This window comes from Rhamphochromis longiceps, linkage group LG6 (assembly GCF_057381845.1).
Source record: "Rhamphochromis longiceps isolate RC_006_pf linkage group LG6, R_longiceps_female_GT1.1, whole genome shotgun sequence".
In the NCBI taxonomy this organism is placed as follows: Eukaryota; Metazoa; Chordata; class Actinopteri; order Cichliformes; family Cichlidae; genus Rhamphochromis; species Rhamphochromis longiceps.
In genome coordinates this window covers 13,521,417-13,540,410 of record NC_140562.1, presented here as the reverse complement: position 1 = coordinate 13,540,410, position 18,994 = coordinate 13,521,417, and the positions used below count along the sequence as shown (strand labels likewise).

The window sequence follows — 18,994 nt, the reverse complement described above, 5'->3', positions numbered from 1 at the left end:
GGAGGACATTATATGCGGCAAGTGGGTGAGTTATGTACATTATATAAATAGAAATGAAATAAGATAAAACAATCTGGAAATTTACAGCTTGTGTACATTGCGAGAGGAGGGTGTTAAAGTGTCTTGTGCTATAGCGAGGCCAGAAGGATTCAGGATGATGAGAATGAGCTAATGAGTCCTGTCTCAGTCACTTAAGGATGATGGGGGTGATTCAACACACGAATGTCCTGAGGATAAAAACTCCTCTTGAGCCTCTCTGTTCTTGTTCGGATGGTGCGAAACCTTCTGCCTGATTTCAGAAGCTGGAACAGTTCGTTGCTGCTCACTCTCTTCTACTCTTCTACTTCCACACATAAATGTCCCCATAGCACGAAAAATGTTTGCATTAAAACTTTTACTTCATTTTGTGAGCTAACTATATTTAAGTAATTTGTACCTTTTTAACACGGAAATTTGTTTCTCGTCAGTCAAACAAACTGTGGCAGGATTTTCCCTCAGGTGTGAGGATACGTCACGGATGGTTAGGCAGCTGGCTGTCCTCCTTCTCCTTTCCTTTCAGGGCTCCAATCAATAATTTACCTTGCTCAGCCGTATCGATGTCAGCTACTCCCTTACCTCTTCTCTTACCCTTGCTCACTTGCTTTTTCCAGAAAAACTGCTGATGACATAAGGGTAAAAGAGCTCATTAACGAATGACTGAAAAAAAGGAGAAGGAACTGTCAGATAGGTGTTATTGGTCTTTGGGAAAACAGCAGAAGCAGTGGGAGGATAGCTGAAGGTGACTTTCTCAGCCTTAAGACGCTGATATACACGGGACAGTAAACTTCTGGGAATACAGACTTTTTACAGAAGTTTAGTTTTTTTCTGACCAGCTTTTTCTCATTTTATCGTTAAACCTGAAATCGATCAATATGTCTGGAGTCAGTAGTGATCAGCTGCACAAATCAACTTTATCTGTCTATTCGGTGAGTTTACATCATGTTTCTTTTGTTTTTGTTCATTGTGTTGAAACCTGGGGACCGGTATAGTATTCATTATTTAAAGAAGGATTTTGTATATTTAAACTAGGCCGGGGCGCACTTGGAGGTGAGTATAAAAATACATTTTAGCGTTACGCTTCAAGTCACTGCTGAGTTCACCTGGTGTGGTGCTCAGTTTGTATTTCGTGTGTTACTGCAGAACTTGATGGAGCACTTCAACCCAGGCCTTCAGAAGCTCGTTGCTCTTGGAAACAGCTACATCAAGGCCTTTCAAGGTGAGCGAGGTTGTGAATGACTGAAAGGAGCAGTTACACTGTGGAGAATGTGGATTTTGTTGTTAGCACTAGTGTAGATGTTGGATCAGGATTGTACAGAGATGATTGAAGTAAAGTCTGCCCATGGAGACCCTAAGAAGGAGGCCACAAGCTGCAATTAAAATCGAAAAAAAGTCACAGGATTGTAAATGTCTATCAAGGACCTACTCATTTGTAGAAGTTATTTGGTTAGGAAAAGATATAAAGAGATTTGTACATGTGAATATGAAAATATGATTTGATAAAAATAATCTATTTGATTGCTGACATTAAGCAGAATTTAAAACCTTTTTTTCTCCAGAGATGAGAGATTTTTTTTGTGTGCATCACCTTTTATTTGCATGTCCGAGTTGTCCGACTTTTCCATTGTACATTTTCCAATCTTAATCACGTGTGTCACATTGCATAGTGCAAGCAGCATGCATCATTCATGCATCTCTGTGCCTGATAAAACAATTCAGGCTATCAGCCACAGGGCAGTGGGGCTGTGCCGTAAAACTATACCAAGTGGCACGAGGCTATTCTTAGACCAGAATCACATATCAAATAACACTGCCAGTCTTTTAAAAGTAATGAATAAAAGCAGAACTGTTCGACACAATAAGAAGCAGTTTAAGTGGTTGTGATGTTACTGTAGAGTTTATAGATTTGTCAGTTTGATTTGTCTAAATGTGAAAAGCTACATTTGTCTCTCGATGTCTGTATGTTGCAGCCTTAGGCGTTTGCAGTGAGGCCTATTTCAGCGCTGTGGCTAAGATGGGCGACCAGGCACTTCACACACTTTCATCTCGCTCCCTTGGTACGAGTGTGTGTATTTGTGACTCATTACTAAACAGGTTTCACCCTTGATTTATTGCTTTCATTAGAGAAGCATCGTTATCAAGAGTGCTCTACTGAGACACTGCACTTGCACAAACACAGTCTAGATTTTAAACCACACAAAGTAAATTTCAATTGTACTCTCCTTCTTTTCATACATATAGGCTACATATACGTGTGTGTGTGTATTTACTGATTCTTTTAGCTAGTGTGTGTGCACTATATTTTATGGAAGCTTTCCCTTTGTCATTAGAGATGTGTGTTATCATTCTTCAGCGGTAATTAGCTTTATGCTACTATTAAGACAGTGTTGGCTAGCATACATGTGGTTTCGGTAGGTTGGCTAACTGTGAAGGTCAGGGAACCACAGCGTGACCAGGAGCCCTATTGAGTGGCAGCCACTGAATTATAGATGAGGGCAGTCTTTCAGCTCCACTCAGTTTATTAGCTCAACCGCAATCCTTGACAATAGACAAGGCCGGAGGCGCCCACAGTATATAGGGTTGGCTAACTTTCCACCATCGTAGCAACCGGACTCGTTCATGGCTCAAGTGGTTTTACACTGTGTTAAAGTTTTAGATCAAATTACTGACATTCCCAATAAGATTTCGCTTTCTTCAAATATTTTTCCGTACAGAATTGTTTTTTTTTTCTTTGAACAGGGGATGTCCTGATCCAGATTTCAGAAACACAGAGGAGGCTCACTGCAGAGATGGAGGGAGTGGTTGGTACATTTCCTCAGTAAATGCTGATCCCTGCAGTCTTTAAAATACTACATACAGCAGTTCTACTTCTGTGAATTTAATTTTGTTTGCTTGAAAGTTTTTACCAAACTGAAAATAATGCTTGGTGGGTATTAAGCTATATTTGACAGAATAATAACCGCTATACATTATTTGTCAAATGATGAGTAAAAACAGCTACAATTAGTATTTTGCTTCAATGTAACTTCCCCAGTTTGTCCCCAGATCTTTGAATTTGTGAGTTCAGCATTTATAGGATGCTAGTAAAAGCAGATTTCACTTCTTACAAACTGCTTCATCGAAGTTAGCTACATAAAGCCTCGAGGACACTAGTTTGTCCCTGTATGTTATTTTTCTTTTGACACTAAAACCCCTGTGCCTAATTGTGGTATGAATAATCAAAGCATGGCCTCTGATTACAAAGCTGGCCTGAGGAAGGAGCACATTTGCATTTAGATTTAGTCAAACAGCACAATGAACCTGATAATTAAAGCCTGTGTTTAAACAAGAGGACAGATGGTTCATCACTGTTCCAGTTGAATTCTTTCTTTCTGCTGCAGTTTCGATGGTTCCAGATAGAAGTGTTGCAAGCAATGGAGAAGAATATCAAGTTGGACGAGGAGTATATTGATGTGAGTGTAATGCATTGGGAAAGCTTACGTTTTTCTGCCTGTGAAATTAAGAAAACTTTCTGGACTATTTTAGGTTTTTTGGTTTATGGTAAATAAACCAAACTTTAACAATCCTACAGTGCGACTGTAATAGTTTCAAAATACTATTGCATTCATTTATTTTTTCTTTTTTAATTAACAAAGTACATTTTAAGCTTCCAAGCTTTGTTTCAAGTCAGATCAGCTTGAAATCATCAATAATTAGTAGTTACCCTAAAACTGTCTTAAAGTTGGAACGGGTTAAAAACACAGATGAATAAAGTTTTAAACAAACCCTGTAATCTGTGACAGGAACAGGCCATATTCTTCTCAAGATTTACTTTTAACAAATTTCCTATGTGTGGGACTAATAAGGTTCTCTTATCTTATCTTTAAAAATCACTCCACGTAATTCTTTGAGTGAAAACGGAGCTTCTGGTTCTTTTGTCAGCAATTTCATCTTTGGACTTAATTAGAATAAGAAACAGAGGGGTGCTGCATCGCCAGCAGCACAAGCAGGTGAGAGGACAAAGATGGAGAGCGGTTGACCAGCACTAGGATAAACATGACCTGCTAAGCCTCTTACAATTTTTGTATAGTTTGCAAATAAACTTTCTTTGTGCCGCAGGGCAGTCGCAGAGTGTACGAGCTGGAAGTAAGAAACCAAGCGGAGGCTTTGGAGAAGCAGCTCAGACGGGGAACCTACAGAGACTCTCTGGTAGTTACACAAACATACATAGAAAAATATTATGTGTTGACATTATGCACATTCATATTAATGCACACACAAATACACACACACAGTCCAGTAATACACCTTGTGAGTGTATCATTGTAGGTGCATGCCCTCATGTTCATTGTTCCCTGTGCGTGCGGTTTTAGGAGAACAGTGAATACATGCTGTACCTGCGGCAGAGCCATCAGGAGATCTTAAAGGAGGAGGAGAGGAGGTATCGCTTCTTGGCAGAGAAACACTGTGGCCTCACTCAGTCACTGCTGTTCCTAATTAACAAGGTATTCATACACACTGGCCAACCTACACAGTAGAGTTGATTAACCCTGAGCAGCATCTGTGTGAGATTAAGGTAAAATGGTATTATCTTACTTTTGCCATAATTTATTCAGTACTAGTGCGCTCTTTGAGCTACAAGTGCACTTGTTGCTAAATGTAATGGTGTAACTGGTCAGATCTGTTGATTCAAATGCAATGAAATCAGAAAAATCGAGTTTAAGCAGGAAAAATAAATGTTGTAAATCTGGGAGATTACGGTGTCGGTGTGAAAAGCTCCATTAATAGGTGGGTCCCAAAAAAAATGTTTAACATATGAAATATTTTCAAAAATTTTACGTGTTCAGTATGTAAAGGCCTTAAATCTTTTATTTTTAGGTGACATGATGATGGGTCAGTTTAGTCACCAGTAACCTTGTAACCTGCTGAAAGGCACATTACATACTTTTTAAAGAAATACTCACTACAATCTGCTCTGCAAAACAAGGAACAAAAAACATGTTAGATATAATACAGAAATACAAAATTTTGCTTAATTTATATTTTCTTTTACATTCATCAGAAAAAAAGCTGATGAATGTATTATTATGTAATACAAGTTTCCTTTGAAAGAAAACTTTTGCAGCCTTCAATATAGCCGGTACACTGAACAATAACTAGTTTTTGTAACATTTTGAATATATAATTACTGTCCTGACCGATAAGCTGCATTTCCCACTTCATGGTAGTAGATGGAGCTTAGTATTCTGTGTATCAGCTACATCAGCTGCAATCCATCATGTTGTGAAGGGAAGGCCGACTGCAGCCATCAGCCATGAGCTTGGAGTGCTTTTTCCACCAAGACACTGAACTGCCCAGCCTTTTTATCCCAGTCATGTGGGACCTTGCCAATATCTTGTTCATCTGATGAAACTCACTTCTCAGTGTCATGTGTCTTATTTACTGAAGCAATATGTCTTAGACCTAAACCTAGAAAAACACATTAAGACAATAACAAAATCAGCTTACTATCACCTCAAGAATATTTCAAGGATAAAAGATCTGATGTCTCAACAGGACCTGGAAAAACTAGTCCATGCATTCATCTTTAGCAGGCTTGATTACTGTAACAGCATCTTTACAGGTCTACCTAAAAAAATCAGTCAGACAACTACAGCTCATTCAGAACTCTGCTGCTCGTGTCCTCACTAAGACCAAAAAAGTGGACCACATCAGTCCAGCTCTGAGGTCTTTACACTGGCTGCCTGTCCGTCAGAGGATAGACTTTAAAGTTCTGATGCTGGTCTATAAAGCTCTGAATGGTTTAGGACCAAAATACATCAGTGACCTCCTGACCCAGTATGAACCTTCCAGATCCCTCAGGTCATCTGGATCCGGTCTTTTATCAGTTCCCAGAGTCAGAACCAGACACGGAGAAGCTGCATTCAGCTTTTATGCTCCTTATATCTGGAACAAACTCCCAGAAAGCCTCAGATCAGCTGAAACACTCAGTTTATTTAAATCCAGGTTGAAGACTCACCTGTTCTCAGCTGTATTTGAATAAAGCACCAAATCCACACTTTTAAGCTTAAACTTCAAAACTTACATTTTAACTACTGATTTTATCTACTGTTCTGATTTTATCTGTTTTGATTTTTGATCTTATATACTGTTTTGTTTGTTAGTTAGTTAGTTAGTTAGTTTTTAATCAATTTTAAATCATGCTTTTTATTTGTTCTTGTTTCTAATGTCTCTGTAAAGCACTTTGAATCACCTTGTTGTTGAATTGTGCTACACAAATAAACTTGCCTTGCCTAGTCATGTTGCTGAATGATCAAACTGAGATGGAATGAGGCGCTCACCTCTAATCCGTTTTCAGACTGGTGCATCTCTCCAGCAGAAGGCAGACGGATGGAAAGAGAAAGTGAATGACACCAGAGTCTCCAGATCTCGAACACCCACCCATTCAGACCAAGAGGCACAGGTACCAGCACTTTATCAGGTTTACTCATTTTTTTTTAGCCAGTAGGAACATTACACATGAGTATGCCACGCACTATAAAACAAGGTACAGTGGCTGTGGTTTCTCAGCGAAACACTGTACAGTCTGCTGCGTTTGAATTTGTGGAAACATAGGAACAGAAACCAAGTCAAGTCTCACCGTCTTATTTTTCTTATAGTTCAATAAATAAACCAAAGTCTATTTAAAATAATTTATGTTAAATTCACTTAATAAGTGGCATCTGTTATGTTTACTAGCATTCCCAGTCTAGTTCAGCAGCTGTATTTGTATTCTCATGTGTCTGTTCTCTGCTAATAATGTACTATTTGTGCTGTAAAGGTTGCTTAGTCCATCATCTACAGCTGAAGTGCTTCACAGCGAGTGTAAGCACATATTTGCTTGGTTTATTTGTACAACATGGTGTTTAGTTTTTCCAGCATTGGTCTCTGTGGTTCTTTAGAAATCTTGACACTAAATCGAGCACCAGCACCAGATTGTTTATTTATAATCGTAATATTCCTGCTGAAAGCAAACCTTGCTATGCCAGACTTCAAATAAAAAAATCCGATCAGTGGGATCTGTATTCTGTGTCTGCTTAGCTGCGAGGTTCAGTGAGCTCCCTGCTGCAGACGGTAGCCAGAGATGAGGATATGTCCTGGGCCAGGCGGGAGCAGCACGCACTGGGCAGAGTCCCTTCTAGAGGTGGGAGGTGTGCTGTTCTAATTATAAGAGCTGTATATTAATATGTGATTATTTGATAACCTTTGATGCCAGAGAAGATTAGAAGTATTAATTTTTGCTTGTTTATATGCATTCATTCATGCATGCCTAAAATATTCCTATTAATATTCTTTTAATCTTTTTCTCCTCTCTGTTTCTCCTTCATCTTTCCTCTCCCTCCAGCACCGTCTCCCCTCCCCAGCCGCTCTCGCTCCAGTTCAGTGGGGGAATCTTTAGGCCTGGGAGGAGGGAGAGTCATGAGAGCGCTGGTTTCTCATCCCTCCTCATCCAACCCAAAGCTCCTGCCTTTCAACAGGGGCGAGACTGTCATCGTCCTGGTCCAGGAGCCACGCAACGGGTGGCTGTATGGGCGCACTGACAGCAGCCTGCGGTGGGAAATAAACATTTACGTGCATGTGCCGTTTTTGAAATGCTCCGTCTTTACAGTGTTCAGTTATCATCTGCACCCAATCTTAAAATTGATGGCCTTATAAAAAAAAAGTCTCTCACAGAGTTTTTCCAATAAAAGGGTAAAGATGTCAACCTTTTACCACTTTGAGCTCCTAGATCAAGTCACAAATTTGTTTTGCTCATGATACTATTTAAAAAAAAATACAATTATTACTGTAAAACTAAATAATAGTAACTCAAAAGACCAGAAACCAGTAAAACAAACAGAAACTCTGTGATTGTGGCACATCACATCCGTCTCTCATGAAATCTCCCTCAGGGTTCCCCAGATTATCAGCTTTGGGTTAGTTCGCATCATCGTGCGATGCTAAGCCCGAACCATCTAACCATCAGTGTTAGGATTATGAGGGAAAAGATTATTATGTGGGAAAAGGTTGAGAACCTGTGATTTAAAGGATTGCTCTTGTGTTTGGTTGACAGACTACACGAGCGCTGAAAAAAACACAAGACTGAGAATTACAGAGTCTGTTGCTGGAATTAGTTTTTTGATTTATGTAAAGACAGGAAGACACATGATGTTTAATTTTCTGTCTTTTCTCCTCCAGTCAGGGCTGGTTCCCTGCTGCGTACGTGGCCCCTATTGAGGATTTCTCCAATAATTTAGCAACAAGGTAGGAGACAGATACTAATCTCAAATCTGTATGCCAAAATGTTCTTTCTCTGGCATGACACTGGACACCAAGAAAAAAAGATATTGGGGCAAACCACAGGATCTAATCTGTATGATATGTGAATATTTAGGTTGCTGCTCTGGGAGAAGATGTTATTATTTTTGTCTGTGAAGGTTCTCAGTCATCCAGGTCATCGTAGTCAAAGGAGCTTGCAAAGAAAAGCGTCTGGACTTCTTTAAGTTGCTTGAAGACGTTTCACCTCTCATCCGAGAAGCTTCTTCAGTTCTAAGGTCAAATGGTGGAGAGTCCCAGATATAAACCTAGTGTGAGTATCCCCCCCCCAGAGGGACAAAAGGACCCCCTGATGATCCTCTAATCGCCTGAGCCAAGGTGTGAAACTGGGTGTGGGTCCCAATCAGCCAGAGTTTCGGGTGTGTTCATTGTGAAACCTGGCCCCACCTTATCATGCGAATTCCTGAGATCAGATGGCCCAGGAAGTGAGTGGGCGTTAAGGCGTCTGGGAAGGGATCTCAAAACTGGATTATAGATGGCAGAGAGTTGGTGTCGTAAACCCCCGCCTCTGTTCAAAGATGGTCGCTCACAGTGGACATAGATGGCTTCTTTCACTCCTCTTTCTTCCTCTCCACCATTTGACCTTAGAACTGAAGAAGCTTCTCAGATGAGAGGTGAAACGTCTTCAAGCAACTTAAAGAAGTCCAGACGCTTTTCTTTGCAAGCTCCTTTGACATGTTGTTATTTTGTTATCCTTTAGTAAAATATTCCAGATATTTTTCCCACTATGAATCACTTAAAAGATTCTGCTCCTTTTGCCCCAACAGTGGCAGTTCTCTAAGAAGTCACAGTATGAACAATCTGAATGACAGTGACACCTACGCCGACCAGTCAGAGAGCAAGAGTTACGGAGACGTCCCACCCCCGGCCACACCCAATCGTAGAGCCTCCGTGGACTTCAGGCCTATCTCTCCACTCCCTGAGAAGAAGGGAGAAGAGGCATTGGAGACGAAGCCGAGTCAAACAAGGAGCTACAATGAACATCCACTTCCTCCCCCACCGCCTCCCCCTCCACCAATTCAGAGTGCAAGGAGGAGTTCAGGAGATTTTCGGCCCATTTCTCCCCTACCTGACAGAAAGGGTGGATCAGCATCTGACGTCCAGGTGCTACATGTTTGACTTTAATGAAAATTGTCTCTTTAACACAGAAAAATACGCAACACTTCAGTGCTAAGTGTGGATTTGTATTCATTTATTTATTTGTATTTTTTGTAGGCATTATCACCACATGGACCCCCTGAAAACCCACTGTTTCCCAGGTAATTAGACATGGATTATGTATGCATTTATGGATTATTGTTATGTATTGTTCTGGAAAAAAAAACGACAGTGCAGCACTGCTTTGCCAATATACCATGATCCAATATATATGAATCCTATGAATTGTCTTCCCAGAAAAACTAGATTACACTTGAGAATCTGCAAGAAACATCTTTTTGAATCCCAATTCCCACTGCAAACAATAAACCCCGATCAAAGTTTACTTGAAACAAAGACCTCCACAGAGTGCTCATTGCACACTGTCAAAATGTACCACCCTCAGGCTGTGGTGTGATGTTAGTGTCTAAACCTAGAGTGTGTGCACCTCTGTCTGAGTGGTTTATTGGTATTGGCAGAAAGCAGTTGAGTGCATGTGGTGTTGTATATCATTTTCCATCATCCTCTCATTTCAGAGGCACAAACCCATTCGCCACGGTAAAGCTTCGTCCCACGACGACCAATGACAGATCTGCTCCTCAGATCCATTAATCCATCGGCACTCGTGCATGCAGGGTTTGTTACTGATGCTGTGAGATCAGGTTGTGGAGGCAGGACATACATTTTTGTTAGTGAATGACGTGACATGTCTGAAATGTGAATGCTCTGAGTGAAATGGCCAGAAGGTTTGTACCGTTTTAAGATAACGTATCTCCCATATCAAAGAAGATACTGTAATACACATCGATTAATCAAATATTAAAACCATTGAGTTGATCATAGCATTAATTCAGACAGGCCACAAAGACAAGCTGCGCTGAGCAGTCTCAGCTCACATTAGCTCATCGACATCCCTTTCATAATTTTATATAAGGAACACTGATTAACCTTTGAGTGACTAATTTTTAGTTGTAAAAACTTCCTACTATGAACTTATCAATCCACAGTTATGGTAAATTGTAAGGTTTTATATATCAGGACAGAGTAAAACTAATCTGGACCTTTCTAAGTTTTAAAACTAGCTAAATGCAGCCCAGTTGAACTACAAAACATGACATATTACTCTGTGTCATAATTTCTTTAACAAAAATTAAGCAAAGCTACAGAAAAATGTGAAAAACTAAGCACACAGGTACTTTAATTAAGAGAGTATGTAGCAGCTAGTCGCTGCTGGTCAGATTGACTTGATTAACTAATCATCAGCTGGTGTTACCACCACTATATAGCAGAACACAATGCTACAAACCTCTTAGGAGGGGATGCCCCAGGAAATTCACCCCAAAGTCAGACTTTGCAGAGCTCACACAATTACCAAAAAGCACAGAGCTACATCTACAAGCCTCAGTTAGCATGCTAAATTGTAAAGTTCTTGACAGTACAATTAGAAAAAGACTGGACAGATATGGCTTATATAGAATGGTTGCCAGAAGAAAGCCTCTTCTCTCTAAAAATAAAATATTGCAGCAGAGCTTAGATATGCAAAGTTACATCTGCACAAGACTCAAGACTTTGGGAACAACGAGTGGAGGTGGTTGACCATAATGCACAGCAGTAGGTTTGGAGAAAACCAAACAGCATATCGACACAAAACCCTCCTACCAACGGCACAGTGGTGACGGAGTGATGCTTTGGGCTTGTTTTGCAGCCACAGGACCTGGAAACCTTACAGTCAACCTTGAACTCCTCAGTCAAAGCACAGACCTCAACCCGAAATTCTGCGATCGGACCTTCAGAGAACTATGCATAAATTAAAGCTCACAAATCTCAATAAACTCAGGCAGTGTTACAAAGAAGAGTGGATCAAAGTTCCTCCACAACAATGTTGGCTGATAATGTCACACAATTACTTCACGCTGCTAAAGGTGGTTCTATGGAATCATGTGATGTGCTTTGTTTTCTGACACTGCTTCAGTATTTTGGTTTAGTTTTTGTTACATAATTAATAGAAAGGTATAATATGTCATGTTTTGTTACACATGACGAACTGTACTTATTTTATGTTAAAACCTACAAAGGACCAGAAGAGTTTTGCTGCAGGCTTGCAAGCCACTTTGCAACCCGCCTCCACCCCATGGCCTTCTTTCTGTCTGTATCTCTTGTTATTAATGTTCACTCTGTTCTGTACCAGGATCCTGTTGCTCCATAGTGATGTGACGCCAAATATAAATTGCTACAATGTCCAAATCAGCCATCCTCCCTGACTGAACTAAACTAAAATGGTTATTTTAACAAACCTTTGTACAGCAATTTGAGTTTGTATGTTAATATTTGTTTGAGTCTGTTGGTAAAAATATTCAGAGAATATTTAAACATTTTTGGAAGTATGCTTGTTGCCAGAAATTTGAAGAAAACACTGATGCTGCGCTGTTTTCTACAGCATTTTATTCATGTGTCAGCACCACGTCTTCAGTCTCTTTACTATGAAACCTGGCTGTTGGCAAAATATTTATATGTGTGTGTGAGCAAGCAACCTGAGAAAGAAGGCATGTTTCCCAAAATGTTAAGCTTAAGCTCTCCACCATCCCAGTGATTGACCTGTTTTGCGATGTTCAGTGTGTTGTATTTGTGTGAGTTCAATGTTGTGTGTTCACTGCGAGTAACAATAAGTAAAGAGACACCTCACGTCAAGTTTTCTTTTTTATTATCATTTCATACTGAGATCTTTTCTCTCTTCACAGCTCTCCTTATATGATTTTATTTACTACATGATCTGATCAGAGGCAGGGGGTGGAGGAGGTGGAGAAGGAGGAGGTGGTTGAGGTGAGGGAGGTGAATGAAGGTGGATAAAGAGGAGGAGTGGGAGGAAAGTGCACTGACATGTGAACATCTAGAAATAAAACCAGTCAAGACACAATGCAGGAAGGAAATTAAGATTTAAGGAGTCTTGAGAACATCTACACCATCTACAACACTAGTACCACCTTTTTTGACCACAGACTATCCTCGCGAAATCATTAAGAATGCTTCTGAAATCCATACAGCATGTGTGGTTAAATATATATATATCTATCTATATATATAAAAAGAAAAATGAAAAGTGAAACTGGTGCCTGTTATGCCTGTATGTTCCTCCTCAGGTGGACTCCCTGTTGGCCTGTTTTTGGTAGTGTTTTGCAGAGAGCAGGCCTGGTCTGACTCCGTGTGAGGGGTCCAGAGCGAGGAAAGGGAGGAAGAGTTTGAAGGTCGCAGTTACAAAATGTGGATGCAGGGACAAAGAGGAGCAGGAAGAACAAGAGGGGAGTTCAGCTTTCCCCTACTCATGCACTAAGGCTTCAAACTCTGAAAAAAAAGAGAGCAAAACAAAAATGTAAATGCGCACAAATGAGTGAAACATTGTCACCATATTCAGTTAAACACCAACAAGAAACTGATCCAAGTATTTCATGGTGTCTGGAACCTTGAACTGTGTTTTTCCTCTGGACCAAAGCTTCTATATCATAAAACAAATCTTTCACCTTTAATACATCAACAGGCCACACTGTTGCTCCGGTTTTCTGCAAAGCAAGTTATCTAACATTTCTCACTCACCCATTCATTCTTGCACTTTTTTATGCCCAATTGCTTTCTATTTAACATTCACACGCTAATGTACACATCAGGAGGTTCACTATCTGGCCCAGCCACACTTTGGTGTATTTTATGGGATTCCTTATACACCAAGCACAAGCATTCATTCCACCTGTCATCCCTTGAAGTCGCTGAATGGTGTTACCATACCTAACATTTCAGATATTGTGTTTTTATGATTATGTTAAAAAAAGATCAATTGGCAGATTTAGTTTATGACATGTTTATTCCAGTAAACAAATTAGATATTTAAAAGTTGGTGTTAGCTTGCACAGGTGACATTACATTTTTTTTTCTCAGTGTGTCTTTTCTTGCAAACTTGCAAATTTGCTTCGGTCATATTCAGTTTTTCACTAGATGTGAACAATAAGAATCAAGCATTAGAAACATTTTGGTAAAATCTGAAAAATCCCACACAACATACAGCATTTGTGGAAGTGCAGAAAGCCTACTTGCTAGCTCTCCTCCCACCCCGTCCTCATCCTACTCTCATCACCTCTTTGTATCTTTTTGAAGAATAAACTGAAAACATTTTGACACCTTTCTCTTACCATCAATGCCGATCTTGCCATCTCCATCTTTGTCTGCAGCTGTGAGAAATGCTTTAGTCTCAGCGTCAGTCAGATCTCTGCCATCTTTGGAAAAGCCCTTCAGTACAAACCTGAGAAAAGTGCAGGTTGATGCAGAAAGTGGGTCACTGTAGGGCAGCTTTAAGGAACATGTGACATCAGTGTTATATTGCAGAGCTGTATCTTTCATCATGTCTGCTTTTAGCGTGTTTTTGCATCTGTTTGAGTTTCTTACATTAGCTCTTCTTCTTCTATAAATCCGCTACCATCCACATCCAGAACCTGAAAGACCTTCTTGACGTTTTCAGCCGACATGGCCTTCATTCCCACCATTTCAAAGAACTTTTTAGGGTCAAATGTTTCTGCTACAAAAGACAAGGCAAAGATAAAAGATTTTATTACATCAACTCCATGTGCACAGATTTTTTTTAAAAACAGATTTTTTATGGGTCAGCAAAAAATTTAAGGCCAACTTTTGGCACTTTGCAGCGCTGCTGAGAATAACACAGAGCCTCTACAACAGTTACTGACCTGCGAAGGCATCAAGAGCTTTCTTGATCTCCTCAGGTTTTAGCAGATCTGTCATAACCATTTTGTTTCCTGGAGAGAGAGACGGAGAGGACATGAAAGGCACAAAGTTTGGTATTGCATTTCAAAGAGGTGAGTGAGCAGCAGCTCTGCAGCTGAGCTGATGTGATACGAAAGCTGAAAGTAAAATCTAACTCGTTATGTGCACATGTGTTTGGAAATGTATTTTTAGTTAGACAGATGTTGCATTTTACAGAACAGTAAATTAAGAGAAGATTATCCATGCCAACAAACCCAAGGATGAATTTCAACCCTGACTGGCCTGGTAGGAATATCTTTAAGGCATTCGAGAGATGGCCTCTGTGGAACTTGGCACAACGAGAGGTTAATTGAAGGACATACGTTAGAATTTAAGACAGAGACATAAATACAGTCTGGCAAACGCCCATGGAGAGAGACAAGCTTTGTACACTGAAATAAGCACCCAGAATTGCTCTGGATTCTCCGTTATCTTAAAAGTATCACTCTGTCGGAGGGATTTAAGCACTTCTGAGGAGAGACTTTCCTGCAATTTTTTTTCTTTGACTACAATTTTGACAAATAGAACGTGTGAAACAGCGAAGCTGAGTTTGTCAAACAGTACTTTGACATCAGTTAAAGTACATGGTATATTTTACAGTTAAAGTAGTCATTGCAGGATAAACTCTGATGGAATTTATGGTGTGAAAAGAGCCTTTTTTAATTCAGAATTAGGCATTAAATTGTATGTTATTAATTGAAATGTCTTCTGTTCTCTGTGTCATGTGTCACAGAGTCACAGTGCAACTAGTTACCCTCAGTTGATGCAGATGTTTTCCACACTTTAATCCAGCAGTGTTAAACACAAGGCCCAGGGACCAGAAGTGGCCTGCCAGTGACTCCAATCTCTGTCTTATAATTACATGACAGTTGATAATTTTAAAACATTTAGTTCTTACATTTTAAGCCGAGCAGCTTATCATGAAATTGCACTTATTTATATGTAGTTAAAATTCTTTATACTGACTAAAAGGGGAGTTTAAGATCCAATATGTGGCCCACAATGTGAAATGATTTTGATTCCTTGCTTTGACATATAAAGAAAATTCCATTAGTTTGTAAAATAACTTTATTAAACCTAAGAAACCTGTCCAGTCATTGTGAAATACACACCACTTTATAGCTGAATAACACAAAGCGTGCTGTAGAGCTGCGTGTGCTCAGTACAAATGTGTAACCTGTTGTGTTTCATGTCTCATCCGCTTGCTCGGTTCTATTTTGTGATCAGTGTCCTCTTAATTGCAGTACATGACTTTAACCTGTAGGTGTCACACCTGAGCTGATCCCAGAGTCCTGTCATTTCAGAGCTCTGGGATCAAGTGCTGAGTTGTCAAGATAGATGTTTGATGAGTGGGTTTTGTGTCTTTAAGAGATGTGAGCTCCTGAGTATGTAAGAGTATATGTCTCACAGTCAGGATACGTGTGCTGAGAGACTTGCAAAGCCCCACCGGGGTCATGTCAGTAGTCCCTGTGCAGATTGCACTATCCTGACCCCTGGAAAATCCCAGGCCTTCCTGTCCAAAGGACAGAATGATAAAAGTAAAAATTCATTGTCATCCTCTTGCTTTCCGTCCAATCAGCTTCTCAACTGTCACCACACCTGTTATGTGTCTGTTTTTGGCAACAAAAACCAATTAGTGAGCATCTGTTTGTGGTTTGTGAAATGTCTTGAGATGTGCAGATTTTTTTTCCTGTCAATAAGATGATGCAAATAGAAAGCGTTGATGCAATGAAGCCATCTCAGGGATAACATTTTTTGCTTTTGGGAACGTGCCACAGTTGTTTTTATTACCTATATCAGCAGTCATACGGTTCCAGTTAGTTGTTGTGGATCTTGTCAGATTTTGTGTTTTGTATTTTGTAAAACACAAAACTAAACATTCAGATGACATAACTGACGTTCTTTCAGCCCATCGTAAAATTCACAGGTTTTGTCCCACTGTTCATGAACTTTGCAACAAGTGTTCACGAACATGCGCGCTTTCTTTTTCCATGACTGTGCCCTCAAACGTGATGTCACTTGTAATGCAGACAAACTGGGCCTCAGTCGCATAATTCTGTGTTTAAACCACATGTATGAACTGTTTCACACTCAAATCCGACACAAAGAGACAAACGAAGAAGGCCTGGCTATCTTTTAAAGTTTAAACACACATTTTTCATCAATAATAATAGTTGTAGTTGTGATAATCATAATAATTTCATTTCAGATATTATGTGTATGTCTCTAAAAGAGCAAGAACAAAAATGCTCAAAATAACATGAAGGATAATATATAATATATATGTATAATATATTGAATAACATTCTGATAGGCTGAACGGTGATACAAAAAAGTACACATACAGAGCCCGAGGTAACTGGGTTTCCTTATGGGGTGGGTAATTGTGTGCGCCCACTTATTTCAGTGTGCAGAGTGACAACGTTTCTGCTCACATATTATGAATGACACTCGGTGACTTTATTTAACTTGCAGTGAAGGATGTGCATGCTGTGATGGATATGTGGGGTTATATTTTAGTATCATAACATAACAGACCTTCACTGAGGATTGAAAGCCACTCTTGCCTGCGTGTGTGCTATAAATAAGTCGTGTTTCTTTAGAAAAGTAGATACAGTTCTAACCAGAAACTTAACATTTTTATTTTAATTTTTTTCTGGTGGCGTTAATGATTTGAAAAGCAGATCAGCATAATACCCTAAAGCACATATAAATATCTGCCAGTTAAAGTTCTGAGTCATGGCACAGAAAAGTGTATTGTTCAGTGAAGCGTGTCTTATTTAAGTCCTCTTTTCAGAATACCAACAACACCTAAAATCATCTACAGCAGACATTAGCTACTGTACTTAAAGTTACTTAAGCACACAGCTGCTGTGCCACTGACACCTGTTCTTGGTGAAACCTGAGCAAGGAAACACCCACGAGACCAACACCTGCTGCTAACATTACCTTTTATTTAAAACAAGCTACTGCAGAGGAGCGAAAACCAAACTGAAACCACCAAACATCCCCATATTTAACAATTTGTGGATTGATTTCAAAAAGATATATTTACATAGCTTGTTATTCTTCTAATACTGTATGACTTTATTGACTGGACCTTTTCACTTTATCAAGTTGTGTTTCATAGGCCTCGCAAATCCTGAATCAATGGTGCTCCTGATTGATTTTCTTAGTCGAGTTTCTAGCGGAGCGTTCGCCCTCAGGCTTACACAAACACACCCCCGATGCACATCCTGCAGCTACAAACAGTTTATCCCCATGTGTCATTCATATCTTGGTAATTTACAACTATTTCACTTAGCTGAAGTCTCTCTGCTTGTCACAGATAATCCCCGAAAAAAATTGCAGTTAAATCTTCAGCTTCCAGTGTCCTATGTGTGGTCTCTTGCACCTGTAAATGTTTGTGTGTGTGTTTATTTATTTTCTGTCTTACCTGAATAAAGGGGTGGATGATTGCAGCTGAGAAATAAGGCAAAACAAAAGGTGATGGAGAGGAATTGGAGCAGAGAGAAGACAGAAGGGCAGGAGATGGAGGTAAGATGAGCAAGATGAAGGGGGGGACGACACAATATGACTTTTATAGCTGCTTCCGAACACATACACACTTACCCCATACACACAACATGCCCACCTCTCATTATACTCTATTTTCAGAGGGGAGGAGGAGGGGGGGTGTCAAGATATGACGCAAGCACTGTTGGCCTGAGAGTGTGATCGTTTTCTGTTTTCTGTGCAGCACTACCATATCACACACGGGACTGGTAATAATACCACTTTATCTGTCTTGTTTGGACCGTACCCACATCTTCTGTCTTGATCTGTGCGTCTGTCAATACATTTGGTCCTGTCTCTCACACTCAGTATAACTAATAGCACTGGCTTGGCCATGTTATGAGAGGCTGTAGTTACAACTACTTTTAGAAAATGCCATCAAGGAGTTGCACATGTAGCACTGTGTGAAGTCCAGTTTCTTTATATTTTGTTAGGAAAATGGGGAGTAGGTGTAGCTGTTTGTTGAAAATTAAGGAAACATACATGGGAATACAGTATGTAAGGCAAATAAATGATGCTACAACCAATCAGACAGTATTTCATGGGGGATCCAACTCTGATACTTTTCTGTGTTCATCATTACACACAGTTTTGACAAGATGTCCAACGCTCAACCCAAAACCATGACAGAGCCTCCACCGTGTTTTACAGATAGCTGCACATGGTCTCTGTTGTACCTCACTTCTTACCTCACATCTTCATATGCATATTAATAAAGATTTGAACCAGAAAGGTCAAATTCAGATGCAGTGGTCCATCAGACCTGCTGGCACTGATTTTCAGTTTGGCATACCTCAGCCCTTTCTCCCCGTTCCCTTTCTTGAGAACGACTTCTTGACTCTTTGATTGAGACAATTTTTGATTACATTTCAGTGAACCGCAGATGGATCTTTTCCTAAAAGCCAGATTTTTGGATTGGATTTTTACCTTTTTCTTAAGGACATGGCTTTCAGATGGTGTTTATCTGCTGTAGATTATTTTTAAGACTGCCACGTCTTCTTTGTCCATCACTTGTTCAATTCTTGGCTATTTGGTATATTCAGAAAAAAACAGAAGAGAGCATAATTTGAGAGCAAATTATGTACTTTTGGAACATGCTACCAATAACAGAGAGCCTTAAGACAGCAGT

At 39.8% G+C, this 18,994-nt stretch overlaps 2 protein-coding genes across 2 annotated transcripts; one reads left to right on the top strand and one right to left on the bottom strand.

Annotated features, from left to right (window-relative positions):
- The first annotated feature begins 241 nt into the window (after nt 1–241).
- Nucleotides 242–12,220, top strand: baiap2l2b (BAR/IMD domain containing adaptor protein 2 like 2b). The gene is made up of 14 exons (XM_085409281.1): nt 242–965; nt 1,180–1,255; nt 2,007–2,093; nt 2,776–2,837; nt 3,417–3,488; nt 4,135–4,224; nt 4,389–4,520; nt 6,374–6,478; nt 7,096–7,198; nt 7,400–7,607; nt 8,233–8,298; nt 9,138–9,474; nt 9,586–9,629; nt 10,044–12,220. Exons 1-14 carry the CDS (start codon nt 912–914, stop codon nt 10,117–10,119), a joined length of 1,512 nt encoding a protein of 503 aa, XP_085265407.1. The 5' UTR covers nt 242–911; the 3' UTR covers nt 10,120–12,220.
- Nucleotides 12,221–12,252: 32 nt separating this feature from the next.
- On the bottom strand, nt 12,253–17,870 carry pvalb7 (parvalbumin 7). The gene is made up of 5 exons (XM_085409282.1): nt 17,747–17,870; nt 14,235–14,303; nt 13,939–14,068; nt 13,686–13,795; nt 12,253–12,846 (listed from the first exon to the last, which is right to left on the bottom strand). Exons 2-5 carry the CDS (start codon nt 14,293–14,295, stop codon nt 12,821–12,823), a joined length of 327 nt encoding a protein of 108 aa, XP_085265408.1. The 5' UTR covers nt 14,296–14,303; nt 17,747–17,870; the 3' UTR covers nt 12,253–12,820.
- Between the last annotated feature and the right edge of the window lie 1,124 nt (nt 17,871–18,994).

Excerpts from the sequence above, each read along its gene's own strand:
- baiap2l2b (XM_085409281.1), top strand. The coding sequence starts at position 912 with ATGTCTGGAGTCAGTAGTGATCAGCTGCACAAATCAACTTTATCTGTC. Across the intron at positions 4,521-6,373 it reads TGCTGTTCCTAATTAACAAG|ACTGGTGCATCTCTCCAGCA; the intron begins GTATTCATACAC and ends ATCCGTTTTCAG. Across the intron at positions 9,630-10,043 it reads GAAAACCCACTGTTTCCCAG|AGGCACAAACCCATTCGCCA; the intron begins GTAATTAGACAT and ends CTCTCATTTCAG.
- pvalb7 (XM_085409282.1), bottom strand. The coding sequence starts at position 14,295 with ATGGTTATGACAGATCTGCTAAAACCTGAGGAGATCAAGAAAGCTCTT. Across the intron at positions 14,069-14,234 it reads AGCTCTTGATGCCTTCGCAG|CAGAAACATTTGACCCTAAA; the intron begins GTCAGTAACTGT and ends TGTCTTTTGTAG. Across the intron at positions 12,847-13,685 it reads TGGCAAGATCGGCATTGATG|AGTTTGAAGCCTTAGTGCAT; the intron begins GTAAGAGAAAGG and ends CTTTTTTTTCAG.